Consider the following 15,601-nt stretch of genomic DNA (forward strand, 5'->3'; position numbering starts at 1 on the left):
GGAAAAATATTATGCTGGCCGACATTGTCTAAAATTATATTTACCCAAAAGCTGGAGAATTCATCTTTTTCTCTGAACAATATAAAATCTACAAAAAAATAATATATTTATTTATTTATTTGTGGAGCTGTGAATTTCATTGTGTGATGACAGAGCTCTAACTTACACAGATAAAGGAAACAACATTGCAAATGTGTAATAAGGTATGTGGGTGATTTTAAAGTCCAGCATAATGAAATGTTCACTGTAATCTTGTATTTTTTGATTGGGGCCCTGGAAAGAGAACATCAGACACATCATTTCCTAGCACCATGATAAAGCGAAGTATTCGAGTACTCTACAAATTGACATTTAGCTTAACAAGCATTTCTTGAAAAGTTTAATTTTAAAAAAGTTTCCTGAATTGAAGGTAGATTGGCTCTGCTCTCAGTAGGTTGCCTATGGCATTACATTTGGGGCTCAAGACTCCCTGAGGGTAGCCACCATATATCCACCAATTTAAATTGCATTATGAAATCAGATACCTGGGAGAAAACCCTCTGTTTCCATATGAATGTAATGTGGGACTAACTTTTGCAGAGAGATTTAAAATTGATCCAATAGGAAATAGCAGATTAATTTGCTAACCATTTTAAGCAAATTTATAAATCCCACACAGCATCCACAGAAGAGAATTCAGAGTCCCTATTGTTAGACATGCCCCTCCCCACCCTTTCAGCAAAAGACCTCTCTACACTACACAGTGAACTCAGAAACACTGAAGTTGAGTGAGCCATGAGGGATCTGCAGTCCGGGAAAGCGATGAGTGCAAATGGTTTGTCCATTGATTTGTACAAATTAGCCCCCAGCAAGATAGCCCCACACCTCACCAAGATGTATTTAGAAAGTTGAAAACAAGGGAAACCCTCCAGAAGATCAAAGGCTAGCCACCATAGTGTTCATCCACAAAAGCGGTACACCTAAAAATAAATGCTCCTCATATAGGCTGATATCATTACTCAACGCCAAAGTAAAGATCTTGGCAAAGTTATGGGCCACCCTTCGGCTCCAGGCTATCCCAAACTTGTGCATCCTGGTCAATCAGGTTTCATGCCAGCAAGAAATACCTCACTTAACCTCCGATGTTTGCACTGGGTAATGGGAAGAATAGACACACTACATGGGAGGATGCAGTGGTGGTGTCCCTGGACGCCACCATGGCATTTGATATGATTGAGTGACGATACATGTATGCAGTCCTCAAAAAAATAAGATTTGGCTCCAACTACATGAGCTGGATGAAACTTCTGTATAGGGGTCCACTGGCGCAGGTAGTGGTCAACAATAGGAAATCCCCAATATTTGCCCTTGAAAGGGGAGCCAGGCAGGGCTGTCCGCTATCCCCGTTGCTCTTCGCACTAATGTTGAAACCGTTGGCACTGTAGATATGGAAGGATCCAATCATAAGGGGACTCAAGTGGTCGGAGGGTTGGGAGCACCTAATCTCCCTATACGCCGATGATATACTGTTATATCTGGCGTCACCGGGAGCCTCAATAAACAGAATGCTCCACATCTTTGCCAATTTTGGGAAGTATTCTGGATACACTATAAATTTGTCTAAGTCAATAATCTACGTTTTGAGGGGTATGTTCCCCCCTACCCAAAGGATTTGTGATGACAGAGGCATGTGAGGGATTCAAATACCTGGGCATATATGTCACCAAGGACCCGGTATTGTATTATGAGCGAAGCCTTCTGCCCCCGTTACAGCGGTTTAGGAGCAATGTTAGACATTGGAAGTCTCTCCCACTGACATTATTGGGCCATGCCGCACTATTCAAAATGATGTCCCTGACACATTTTTAATACAATTAACAAAATTCACCAGGCCCAGTCCGTACTGATTATTTTAAAGCCATTGACAGTGAATAGAGGGAGCTCCTATGGGAGGGGAAACCACCCTGTATAGCATCCCAAAAACCAACAAGGCCGTGGTATGATGGTGGCATAGGACTCCCAGATGTTAGAAGGTATTACTGGGCAGCACAACTAGCAGCTAATAATCAATGTACATATAGGCCCCAAGATGACATGGGATACAAAATGGATAGGTGGCTTCTTCCAGATGGGAATTATTCCAGAACACTCTATTCTAAACCTGCAAAACTGCAATTAACAGGCCCAACTGAACACGCAGTCCAGATATGGCACACAGTTAACAAAAGCATGGGATGGGCAGGGAAAATCACGCAAGCTACCCCCCTGTAGGACACAGGGAGATTTGGCACCCTGAGAAACACCATGGGCTTCGATTGATGGGACATGATAGGAATCTCCCGGGTTAGGGACCTATGGAAACAAGCATTGGCATAGCCAATAGGTCTCGCCTTTGGTTATTTATAAGTGCTTAGTTATCCAGCACAATATCCTTGGTGCAACAACATCAACTGTTGCATGGCTAAACACTTATAAGGTCCCAAAGGCGAGACATATTGGCTATGCCAATGCTTGATAAGAGATGACAACAGGAAGGAGTGCTCAGTGGGTTTAATGTTTGTACAGTAATGAGTCGATCTGCAGGTCACAAGTTTGAAAGCCTGCTGGACAGACTGCTGTCTATTCTTCTAATTATGTACCTGTCACAGCGCTATGAAACAGAAGTGATGCACAAAGCGCTATGAACTAAACACATTATTATTATTATTACTATGCTACTCTGGCTGCTCTCAAAGGTGTTTGTTGGTCACATGGTCGGAAGCCCTCCTGGTGGTGGCAGCATGCCTCTGAAACTTTCTTGTGTGGATTCTGTGCCACCAAAAGCAACTTAACCTTTGTTAAAAAATGTAAAACCTTATTTTTCTCAGAGAATGTCGGGCAGACAGTAGACGAACGCTGCATAAGACAGATTGTAGCTGAACTGCCTTGTATTGCAAAGGGTTTGTTAAGTATGGAGAAGATAAAAACCTGAAGGTCCCATAACAGCATTTATCAGTTGTACTAGAGATAAAAACACCGCATTGATACTGGGTGCTTTAAGTGAAAGTCTGTTAAGGAAAATCTTCAGATAGCTGTGACTGTGCAAAGTGGACAAATATGAATGCACCCAGAACACATGCTATAAATACATTTTTATACAAAGTCTGAATACCTTGCTCAACTCACGCATTACCCAAAAAGCTGCTTCCCTGCAAACAGTTCAGTTTGTGTGTATGCAGCTCTCGACGAGATGAACAGTATGTAAAAAAAAAGAAAAAAAGATAATGTAAAAAGAAATAATACATATGAACACAAATCGGCTGTTTCGTGTGTGACATAACGTTTGGTAAGTTGCCAATAGAATCTCTTTTGGCTTGCTTGTTTCTGTGAAGAATTAAATGTTTCTGCAAAAAGCACCAGGTTCCGAAAGCCACGGCTGGGATAATTACAGAAGTTCTTAATGACGTGTCAGCCTCCATCTTCAGGTTTGCCCTTTCACACTCACTTCTTAATCACAAAGGACCCTTGAGGGTTCTCAGAATGGAGGCACTGCCCTTGCGTTTCAAGGCAAGGCCTGTGGAAAGCATAGCAATGAGTTCAGATTCCAAGCTGCATTCCTATCTCCGGTAAGAATATTTATGTAAGACTGTTGTAGCTACGAAATCTGAGAATATCAAACTGCTGAGATAAAATATCCCCCAAGAAAAGAGCTAACAGGTATAGCGTAAAAGTATGCTTTCGTTTTATGCCAGTTATGCGAGAACGTTATAACAAACAGCTTTTAAGAACAAGCGCTGAAACACAAGCGCAGCCCCACGGCCGCGAAAGTGAAACAGTACTTGTGCATGCAGTGGGGGAATGTGGCAGAGAGCACCACAGCGTTTCCTTTGAGGGAGCGAGCAGGGGCACCATCTGTTTGCAAGTTAATTACAAACAGATGTCGCCAAAGCTCACTCCCGCAAGGGAATCGCCAAACGTGAAAGCGTTGCCATTGAAAGCAATGCAATGCGCGCACGTTTTTGGCCTAAAAAGTGAATCAATTTCAAGAGGTCTCCTCCTTTGCAGCGCATGCGCACTGCATAGGCGAGACCTAATAAGGAGATGTGATTACCTTCACACAGTTGCAAAAAGAATATGAACTGGCAGATACAGAGAATTTTAGATATTTGCAGATAAGATGACACGCCCTGCGGGCTGCTATTGCAAGGGGTGAATCGCTCCCTGAGTCCTCCCCACTACAAGACAGAATCCTTGAAGAATACATTCCCAACAAAGCTATTTCCACGACATACCAGAAATTAATCAATAACATGCCCGACTCCCTCCTCCAACTCCGCAAACATTGGGAAAAAGATATTGCATACTTGGAGGACGATGAATGGCAGGAAGCCTTAGCATCACCCAGAGAAAATTTTATATCCTCGAGACTGAGGCTGGTACAACTTAAAGTGCTACATAGAATATATTTACCAGGTCCAGCTCTTGTAAAAATGGGTTACAGAGACAACTCCGAGTGTAAGAGGTGCTGTGGCCAGGAGGGTACATTCATCCATACTATCTGGGAATGTGTTCACATTAGACGATATTGGACAGCCGTGATCCAATGTTTGGGGGAGGTGCTGGGATTGAAAATAGAACCCAAGATAGGATTATGCCTTCTAAATATCTGGGAGCCCACAGACCTAAATAGTAAAGAGAGAACCTGGGTGACGCTGGAAATGATAGATGCTAAGTGTAACATTGCCAGAATGTGGAAAGCACAAGAAACACCAACAATTACTGCATGGAAGAGAGATATGGATTGGTGCATGTTATTGGTGAGGACAATAAATGAATCAAGGGGTTGTCCCAAAAAGTGGTCACAAATATGGGGATAATGGAATGAGTATAAAGGGAACATTTGTGATCCTCTGCATTTGAGACATCACTTCAATTCCATCACAGAATGAGCAAACCAAGATAGGAACAGTATTACCTGATAGAAGATGCTAGAATTAGAAGGAGATAAAGCATGACTCATTGTAAATGTATTGCTCTGTATAATGATTTGCAATAACAATTGTAATGTATCAACGTTGTCATCAATAAAAAGAAAAGTAAAACAAATGTATGCTATTAACAACTGGGAGTCACTGGAGTGGTCTCAGAGCTGATTTAGGATGATCATACCGGGAACTCCGCCGGAGACGCAACGCAGAACCCACTATCGGATCGCTAAACGGACTTATCTATTAAGCATTCACCCGTCCGGACCCGAAACGGAGGCATTTGACCCCGGGTTAGTCCTTGGACTACTCCACATGGAATCCAGCATTGGATCGCTTGGTGCCTCTTTTAACAGAACTAATATAGCGGACCCTCAATAGAAGGCTACAGACACTTTCTCAAACCCGAATGATCAAAATAGAAACATCTACAGTGTCACCCCAGACATACCCTAAACCCCTTTGTGTGTCTGCATCTCCCAACTTAACTCACGTTTCCTCACGTCTCCCTTGGACACCCATATTGGAGCATATCATCCACCTTCTGGACAGAATCAAACACAACATCCAGTCTCAGGAAACACTCCAGGCAGAATTCTGTCTACTTGTAAGGCTAACTGGAAAAAGTCATGGCTTCCTGATGAAGGCTCACAGCCGAAACGCGCGTAGTACTCTGTAACCTATAGCCATGTTTTAATATGTACTATAATGCATCTCATAAATCTACAAATTGTAATTCATAGTATTTATCACATGTAGAAAGTTCTTCACATGTAAATTTTCTCCTTTAAAAACTTTTATGATTTAATAAAGAACAAATATTTTTGTACCCAAACTTTGGTTCAGACATAATACTTACTGTCTAATGTCAGTCGCAGTCCATTATCTTAACCTGTTCCTAATTTTCTCGTATTTTCAAATTGATCATACTTTCATAAACACCACCTGGTGTCATGCTTCATCATTGACCAGTCCTCGGCCTCTAAAAACTGAGGGGCATATTAGCAAGAACCTCGTTAAAATTATCGTCATTTTAGCGGCAGGAAACTGCAGCTAAAACTGTGATAATGGGCTTTCTAATATGCGTTATAGAATTCCAATAGAAGCGCACGTTAGATGTCCTGCACATCTAACCTGGGCATTCATCAGGACCTAAATAATCAGAAAACGAGCTCTTTGATTATTTAGATCCTGATGAATGCCATGGACCCTACTGGGCCAACTGGTAGAGATATGTCAACATGTATTCACTTGCCTAAACAGTAACTGACAGAAGCACATACTCACCCATATAGCCACTCTCACATTTACTCACGCATATAGTCACTCATATACCACATCACTCCCCTATACTGCTTTTCACATACCCAATTACTGGCCCATATATCAGTGACACATACACTCACTCACCAACACAGCCATACACATACTCACTTACCCATAGAGCCCCTCACACCTTCGTTTATATTTTTAACACTCATAAACTTTGTAAAAACACCCACAGTCACTGCATGATGTCATCAGTGATGTCATTTAAGATGTCATCAGTGATGTCATTAGTGATGTCATTTAAGATGTCATCAGTGATGTCATTAGTGATGTCATGAGTGATGTAATATGTGATGTCATAAGCATTGCATTGCGGGTGTGCAAGATATAGTTAGCTCAGCTAACTGTAACTGCTGAATTTCTTGGGTTTTGTGGGACTGAAACCTGAGGCCAACTATAATGTCTTTGTAACCGTTTGTTTTTTTCTGTGAATTTCTAAGGTGTTTTAAATGCTAATTTCTAACTAGAACGTCCCTATAACCTTTGTTTTTTTCAGTAAATTTCTCTGTTTTTTTAACTAGTAGTCGTGTTTACAGAGGGGTGGAGAAAGGGGGCTGGGCTTCCGACCAGCTCTCAGGAATCCCGCTGAGTAGGACTTACAGAAGGTACCAAGAGGGCTTTTTGGCCCTCAAGAGTAATGTGGACTTCATCCCCCTGCCAGTAGTGCACCACAAGCCTTGTTTGCAGAGTGGTGGAGAAAGGGGACGTGGCCTTCAAAGACCACTAGGCAATCCCTGTGTGTGCGACTTATTCGAGAGAACAGGAAGTGTAGATGTCTCCCAAGGACATCCTTGGGGGCCAACTACCTCTCCTATTACCTCCAGTAAGTCCCACATAGCAGTCTTGCTGAGACCTGATAGGAGGCCTGGCCCCCTTTCTCCACCTCTCTGCAAATGCACCTCCAGGCGCACTACTAGTCAGGGAATGAAGTCCCCATGGCTATTGAGGGTCCTTGGGGGCCAACTACCCCTCCTGTACCCTCCAGCAACTCCCAAACAGTAGGTCTGCTAAGAGGATTTTGGTGGCCACGCCCCCTTTCTCCACCACCTTGCTCAGGACTAAAGTAAACTACTTCCCCCATTGAGTAGTGCACCAGGAGGCGCGTTTGCAGAGTGGTGGAGAAAATGGGCGTATACTCTGACTACCTCTCAGCAATCCCGCTGTGTGGGGCGTACTGGAAGTAACAGGGGATCTTTTTGGCCCCTAAGGACACTCAGCAGCGAAGGGAACTTCATCCCCCAACCAGGAGCGCACCCCAAGGCGCATTTCTAGAGTAGTTGAAAAAAGGGGCAGGGCCTCCGGCGAGTTGCTGGCTTTTTGTTTTCTTTTTTAGGAAGAGAGGCTGTATGGTCCCCCTTACCTGATCATTCTGCACCCCGGGTAGCCCATCCCCCAGGGCCTGACCCTTTTTTCACTTTTACAAAAATGAGAGCGGGCCCGCGTGCCCCCCTCCCGGGCTGATTTCGACCCCTAGGAAACTATCCCCCGGGGCCCGGCCTTTATTTATTTTTTCTAATAATTCAAAGGGAAGGGGGCCGAGTGGCCCCCCTCCTGGGCCATTTTTGGCCCTAGGGTCCCCATCCTTTGGGACCAGGCCTCTCCGTTGGGGTCTGCGGGGGAGCCTGAAGGCCCCTGCGGTCCTAGCCGGCTCCCCTCCTCCTGTGGGAGCATGCATTGCTTTTTACATACGGGGAGCTACTGACCTGCAGCTCCCTGTGTGTAACATGCAAAGTGGCTTGCTTTGAGCAAGTGAGAGTAAAATGCTCTCGTTTGCTCAAAGTGGAGCCATAGCAAACTGCATATGCCATATAATGCATGCCATACCAAACTGGGGGGGGGGGGAAACCCCGGGGCATTGCTGGAGCCAGCCCTAGGGGGTGGCGGTTCCCAGGGACATCTAGGGCTCCTGGAGGGGGCAGCGTGGCCCCTCTCCTTTGATCACATTTGCTCTGGGATGGTGGTGGTCTCTGGGGCTGGGTGTCCGCAACGGACCCCCTTAGTGATTGCATTTGTAAGCCTCTTTTTTAAATTAAGTTTGTGCCCCATGGGGGTGCCGGTCTACGGGGCAACAGTGGAGGTCCTACGTCCTACCCTGCCTCCTTTTATTTTTTTAAAACTTCTTTTCAGGGACTCTGCTTTAAGCTGTGCCCCAATATGGCTGCCAACACTTCCTGGTTGATGTGTTGGCAGCCAATCAAATTTTAGTAGGATGCGGGAGTCCAACGGAAAGGACTCGCGTCTCCAGATATATATATTTTTAAATGATAAATATCCCAAAAACTACTGAACGGAATTACACCAAATCACAAAAAGCACGCTTTCTTGACCAACATCTTGCGTTCTGCCAAATTTGGTGTAATTCTGTTCCGCAGTTCGGGTTATAGTCGTGTTCAAATAATGAAAAATCCCCATAGACTTAATATAGGGAAACACATTTTGCCCCCCCTTTTTTTCTCAGCCGCTGCTAGACCGATCAACCCAAAACTTTTAACACAGCAGCTGAACCAAAAAAAGGAAGTTTTGTGAAAATTCCATGGAGATTCGTCAAGCGGCACCAAAGTTATTGAAAAAACAAAAAGAGGTACATGTTTACATCTACCTAAAAATAATTGTGCTCCGGTGTCAGAATGGTTGGCCAGTCCTTTTGTTTTCAAATTTTTCCCTTTACAATATAGCCATATACCCTGCTGCTGAGGTCTATACCGGTTAAGCTTATAATGAGGTAGTGGGGCTTTAACAACCGGTATAGCACAAGGCAGAAGAGCTATTAGGATATTAGAATTGTCTTCAATGGAGCTCTCAACATTCAAATATTATAATTCGTCTTTATCCCTTTGCTTCTTCCCTTTTTATTTTAATGTTTCTTAAGAGGATACTTTAGCTCTCCAGTTAATACTAACGAATCAGTATCTTGCTGCTCATTTAATCTGCATTAGAACATTGGAATGTTGGAAGCTCAGTTGTTGATAATGGAGTGCTCCATGCTAATTCAAGCCGGTAAAGGCCCATGAGCAACATTCTAATGTTTTACAAAGGCCTCTCGGAGCTCGTGGGGATTTAAATCCCACTCGATCTTCGAGAGGCCTTTGTTATTATTTGTTATAACATTCTGCCACCTAGTGGCAGAATGTTCTAATAGCCTTATGTCCCTCCGTAGCAGGGCTATACCGGCTATTAAAGTCCCGGTCCCTTGTTAAAGACCCTCGCCGAACGCAGGAGCGGGCTTTTAATAGCTGTGGGCTATAAGGCTATATTACATCACATCCCACGTGGCCACATTCTTTAAACCAGGAGACCAGAAATCAATGCTGTTGACCATAGTGTATCATTGTTTTGCTTTCGAAAATGGCCAACACTTTGGTTCTAAATGTGGCCTGAACATTTATAACAATAGACTACCCTTGCATGACGGACACCCACTGCTATGTTTACTTTCGTTATTACACACATATGCTTTTTTCTACTTGTATTGATTTCCATTTATCTTACATATGTTTCTGATTGTCTGTGTTTTATTGGATTTGTGTCAGGGGGACTGCAAGAACGAGTCAGTGGATGGATGAGTTGACGCATCAGTGCAAAGATGAGTGACAAAGTGCAATTATGATTACTTATGGAGACCCTAAACAAATCAATGACACAAAAAGCACTTCTGTTCATAAGCCAGACCTATTGGCATTACCATTGCTTGCTTTCATTTTTTTGTTGTGTATGTCACCCAAGCATCTTCTCAGCAGACTTAGAAAGATGTGTACGTTTTGCACTTTTCATCCACATGATGGCAGCAGAAGGCTAATAATGATTCTGTTCTTGTTTAATCTTCCAGTTCCCGGAAATGAACGACATGCTAAAAGAAAAAATAACTGGAAGGAAAACAGATTTCTTGTACTTCGTCATCCAGAATGCTGGACTGTTAACAGGGTTTGCGATCATATTGCTGATCACCCTCTATGCAGGAGATATTGATTTAGAGTGACGGGCTACGCCTCTCTAGGAGTCCTTTCCATCAAGACTGAAGAACTCTCGAACACCACAAATTAACTTCCAGCATAAATCACTTTTGACTTTGAAATATATATTTTTTCAATTTGCTGAATTTAATGAAAATGAACGTTGGTTCTTAGGACTCAAATCAAGTCTATGAAGTAGTCCAAACGCTGCAGTGTTACGAAAAGAAAAAGTGAAATGTATTTTCTTGATGTTATATTTATTGACGGCACCGCGCATTACCTGTACAGTGTTATAGTGAGCAGTTGGTGCTACAATATATTATATTTTAATACAAAGGCAGCTCTGGCACCTTCATTCCATATGATTTTTAGGTTATCATAAGAATGAGCTCACGACAAAATAGACACATGATTTAGGAAAGGTTCAAGCCACAGAATGGCATGTTATTACAATCAAAGACGCACATAGATGTTCAAGACTTTTGTTACATGGTTTTAGGGGGGTTTATATTTGCACATGTCAATATTTCAGAACTGATGTTGAAACTCAGATGATAACCACTAACTGCTAATAAGACCGTATTTTTAAACATTGCTAGATATGGTATTATGCTTTTATTATGAACAAAATTAATTTATATGCAATAAAAACTCGTGTTGAACTTTTGTTTTATTAGACGTGTAAATTGTGGTGTCCTGTATATCCTTCAATACAAACACATCGTCTATGTTTCTGGGCCTTTAAATAAAATGCTTTTTTGTTTGCAAAGTGTAAGAACGACAGCCTTTGCACCCAGGGGCGTATCTTATGTAGGGGGGATGTTTGGGATGTTACACCCCCTCTAATAAATGTGGTTCCTGATAAATAGTCGTGTATGGTGAGTTGTCTGTCGGATTTCACCAGGAAATTTTACATGCACCCATACTCTCTCTCTCTGTTCTGAAATTCCTTAAAAATATTGGTTATTTTGCAAAATGTTGTGTTTTCTCTCACTTAGTGCCCCTACCAAGCCACATTACTCTCCCTTTCCACTACTCCTTAGGCCCCTCTCATGCACCCTGCTGGTCTTATAATCTATTTTAATATTATATGCTAGCATGCTTGTTAGGAAATCTGATGCTCACACCCCTCCTCAATCTTAATGGCCAAGCTACACCCCTGTTTGCGTCATATCCATGTTCTGTGCTGCTCGTTATCATTCTCAGGGACTTTGTATGTGCACAGGTGATCTGTGTCTGAAGTCCCATGGCAAGTGCTGGACGTTGTTTTGTGTGGATCCCCAGCAAAGTGCTAGACTTTGCTGGACTGGAGGGGCGTCACCCAAAGTGACACTCGGGTCAACATGAGTGACTACTGATCCAGCTGAAGCGTACTTAGGAAATTCTTCTAGTTTTTTAATCTACACTCATTTACTTCTCCAACCCTCACTGGGTCCTTTTATGATTAGATGATCAATTCGAATTAATTTACCACAGAGGTAATGATACTCTGATGAATCTTTTCCCACTGATCATAGGGGTGGAAACTAAGATGACTAAACTCACTGTTAGCTGTCCAGTGAGGACCAGCCAACAAACGGTTAGAAATCAAATTTAGACACACCACTCTCAAGGCCATACTGTATATATAAAGAATAGCAACTGGAAGTCCCAATGGTCTGTAGACATTAAGACAAGTAAGAATTATACTATAGCCTTATAGCCCACCATAGAGGGCTATACCGGCTATTAAAGGCCCTCTCCAGCGTTAAAGGCCCGAGCCGAAGGCGAGGGCCTTTAACAAGGGAGAGGGACTTTAATAGCCGGTATAGCCCAGCTACGGAGGGCTACAAGGCTATTAGAACATTCTGCCACTCGAGGGAAGAATGTTCTAACAAAAAAAAACAAAGCCTTATGGGAGCATGAGGGGATTGGAATTCCCACAGGCTCCCTGAAGCCTTTGTTCACAGCCAGAGCTGTGAACAAAGAAACATTGGAATGTTGGAGCTCCAGGCTTATGCAAAAACCACAGTTGATGGACAGAATGCAGAACAATGTCATACATTCAACCCAGTACAGAGATCTGGGTCTAAATCCATCGTTTTTTTGCACTCCACACCACCCCAGTTCAGACATGGCCATATGCAAATCAGTCTGACCCTGTGCCTCATGGGAACAGTCCAGCCCGAACTGCCAAGCCATGCCTTCCCTGGACCGGAAACAAGCTTCCGAGGACCGGTTTCTGGCATTCCAGCCGTCTTCAGCCCGTCTTGCTTGAATCCAGTGGTGTGGAGAGCATGGGACTCACGTCTGAGCATACCCATCCCACTCGGGGTGACAAATGCAAAAACCACAGTTGATGGACGGAATGCAGAACAATGTCATACATTCAACCCAGTACAGAGATCTGGGCCTAAATCCATTGTTTATTTGCACTCCACACCACCCCAGTTCAGACATGGCCATATGCAAATCAGTCTGACCTTGTGCCTCATGGGAACAGTCCAACCTGAAGTGCCAAGCCATGCCTTCCCTGGACTGGAAACAAGCTTCCAAGGACCGGTTTCTGGCATTCCAGCCGTCTTCAGCCCGGCTTGCTTGAATCCAGTGGTGTGGAGAGCATGGGACTCACGTCTGAGCATACCCATCCCACTCGGGGTGACAAATGCAAAAACCACAGTTGATGGACAGAATGAAGAACAATGTCATACATTCAACCCAGTACAGAGAACTGGGCCTACATCCATCGTTTTTTTGCACTCCACACCACCCCAGTTCAGACATGGCCATATGCAAATCAGTCTGACCCTGTGCCTCATGGGAACAGTCCAGCCCGAACTGCCAAGCCATGCCTTCCCTGGACCGGAAACAAGCTTCCGAGGACCGAGCTCCAGGCTTATACCAGCCATTATAAGCCCGGAGCACTCCATTGTTTTTAAAGGAGCTCCCAACATTCCAATGTTCTAATAACCAATTACTCTGCAGTCGCTACACAGAATAGGAGAAGCAACACCTGATGTTCTGTCAGGGCTTGCAGATTCTTTCTACAATGCATTTAAACCATTAATAACAATCAAATGACGAATCAACATGACTCAATAATAGACTCGGGCATATTCAGAATAAATTAACTATTGTATTAGAGATGCAAAAGTCATCATAATCAGGACTTGCTTTTGAAACTCAGTTAGAAATATAACAGCTTTAATAACAGTGGCAAACATTTATGCAGATGTTCAAATCAACAATAGCCAATAGGCAGAAGGATCAGTGCTTAATTTGTGCCGGTGCTTTCCGGTGCTTAGCACCTGCACTTTCTTATCAGGGCCGGGTCTACACTCTACACCCATCTGCTATACGTGGTGCTCACATATTGGATATTGGTTGCAATGATGTATTTAATTCAGTTTACCTAAGTGCAGGTGCAGAATGTTGTTCTCGTGACCATCTCCAGTCTCGAGTGAGTGTACTGGTCAGTAGTGGTGTTGCGGCTGTAAGACTGAGCCGAGGCTGAGGCCAGAGCAGCCACTTAGATTCATGAATCATTAAATGTTTATTGATGGTGGCCCTTAGTTCAGTGTTGCCGGAGCCCGGTGGGTGGTCCGCGGGACACTGATTCACTTGACTGGATTTTGGTTCTGCGGGTGCAGGGGCTGTGCGGCAGCAGGTAGCGTGTGCAGATTTTAAAAAAAATTGCCACTCCCCAGCATGCGCACACCCCACAGCAAGTTATCCGTTCAACAGTTACTAGCAGCAGCAGCAGCAGGCCCGCTTAACGGAACCAGTCAGTGCAGTTTGTGTCCAGGCCGGCCACCACGAGTACAGGGTAAAATAATTAAGTACTGAGTTAAGTAGTAGCCAGTGGTCATGATTGATGCATTGGCAAAATTATGCCATAATCACCATGCCAACTAACACTTTTTTTTGGGAGCGGCATGGACGCGTGACGGTCATCGGAATTCAGAAGTCATGCATTTCAGCTAATAATACTGTTCAGTACCACGTGTGCACTTGAAAGTCTGAACAGGCGTAAAGTTTTGTTTGCAAACCACATTTATTGTATATTTTTTTCCAGTTCACACTTTGGTTTTTAGTTATTGTGCTGTGTCAGTTTTGAGGATAGAAAAGGATATAACCTGGCCAAATGACCACAGTGCGACTGTAGCTCCGGCTCCACAAAAGTTGATGATCATGAAAAATGATCGTGCAGATGCACTCATTGCAGTGCCTGGCCTGGCCTAGTAGCTGGCGCCGGCTGTACACTTAGTTATAACACGATAGGGGCGGGCTCGGCCGGCGTTAAGTCAAAGGTCCTGCCCGCCCGGCCCTTGTGAAGTATGTATCCTCCCCTGCTTCAGAGTACTGATCTAAATAAATCCAGGCTGGCTGGCTGGCAAAAATCTGGCTCGTCTGACTGTGTCTCACTCTCGCAGTCCTGGAATGCCCGTTCTGTGCTCTCGGGGATGGCAACACAACTAAGCCGTAAGTAAAATTAAAAGTAGGTAGCTAAACTGAACTCTGCTCTCGTGGGTTTAGGATTACTTCAGCTTCTAACCCTGCCCCTGGCCTCAGAACGCACAGTCTTGTAGACCATAAGTAGTAAACTACTAGTCCCATAATTCTTGGTGCTGTTGTCAATAAGACCCCGGCTGGAATAGCAAGTTGACGGTTACTCGATATGTTATATGTACCATTATTCCATAGAATACCTTGGCTTGGTCACATGAGATGCATGTCAGGCATAAACGTTGAATGACTTGATTCTGTTGCGCACTGGCGAAGAGAAGGAAGCACCATCTTAAACCTGGCAAAGGATTGTAACTTTTATTGGGATGCTGTATTGACCAGGTTTTTGGTTCTATTTCTGAGTGATGGTGACTTTAGCTTGCTACCATCCTAGATCCCTATTCTTAGCTTGTTTAGGTCCTTTTCAGGCCTCATTTCAGACCTAGAAGCATAAACTAGAGGATAGCCGCTTTATAGAATGATAGATCCCTTATTTCTGACTCTAATCCATCTATTGCCTATTGGCTTTGACATAATTATGTGTCCTTTCATCATTCTCAGGCCTGAAGACCTATAGTAGAGGGTGGATCCTGTAGTTCTGACTTTATATTACCTATTGGTAGGGTTTGTGTATGTACTCTGATAGAGCTATGTGTCTATTTCTTCTTTTTCTGGCCTACAAGGCCCAGAACCAGAGAGACTCCATTTTGCTTTCTGCCTCTGCAGACTGAGATGTTTGCAGGTCAAGTGTGATGTTTTAGTTATGAGGTGTTGTTCGCTCTTTGCAAACTAGAGAGAACCAGCCGGAGCTGAATCTTATCAAGAAATGTCCCTGGGCTCAAGTCTCTAGACGAAACAAGCAGTTGATCACTGTGAGGGCGTCTGGATCAGGGA

At 43.7% G+C, this 15,601-nt stretch overlaps 1 protein-coding gene across 1 annotated transcript in view; it reads left to right on the forward strand.

The window, feature by feature from the left end:
• Positions 1 to 10,900, forward strand: part of SLC39A8 (solute carrier family 39 member 8) — a 234,795-nt gene extending 223,895 nt beyond the window's left edge. The window contains exon 9 of the mRNA XM_086961583.1: positions 10,099 to 10,900. Coding sequence (XP_086817709.1) covers positions 10,099 to 10,248 — 150 coding nt within the window. The 3' untranslated portion in view covers positions 10,249 to 10,900. The remainder of the gene's footprint in view (positions 1 to 10,098) is intronic.
• The last annotated feature ends 4,701 nt before the right edge of the window (positions 10,901 to 15,601 follow it).

This window comes from Lissotriton vulgaris, chromosome 3_1 (assembly GCF_964263255.1).
Source record: "Lissotriton vulgaris chromosome 3_1, aLisVul1.2, whole genome shotgun sequence".
Classification (NCBI taxonomy): domain Eukaryota; kingdom Metazoa; phylum Chordata; class Amphibia; order Caudata; family Salamandridae; genus Lissotriton; species Lissotriton vulgaris.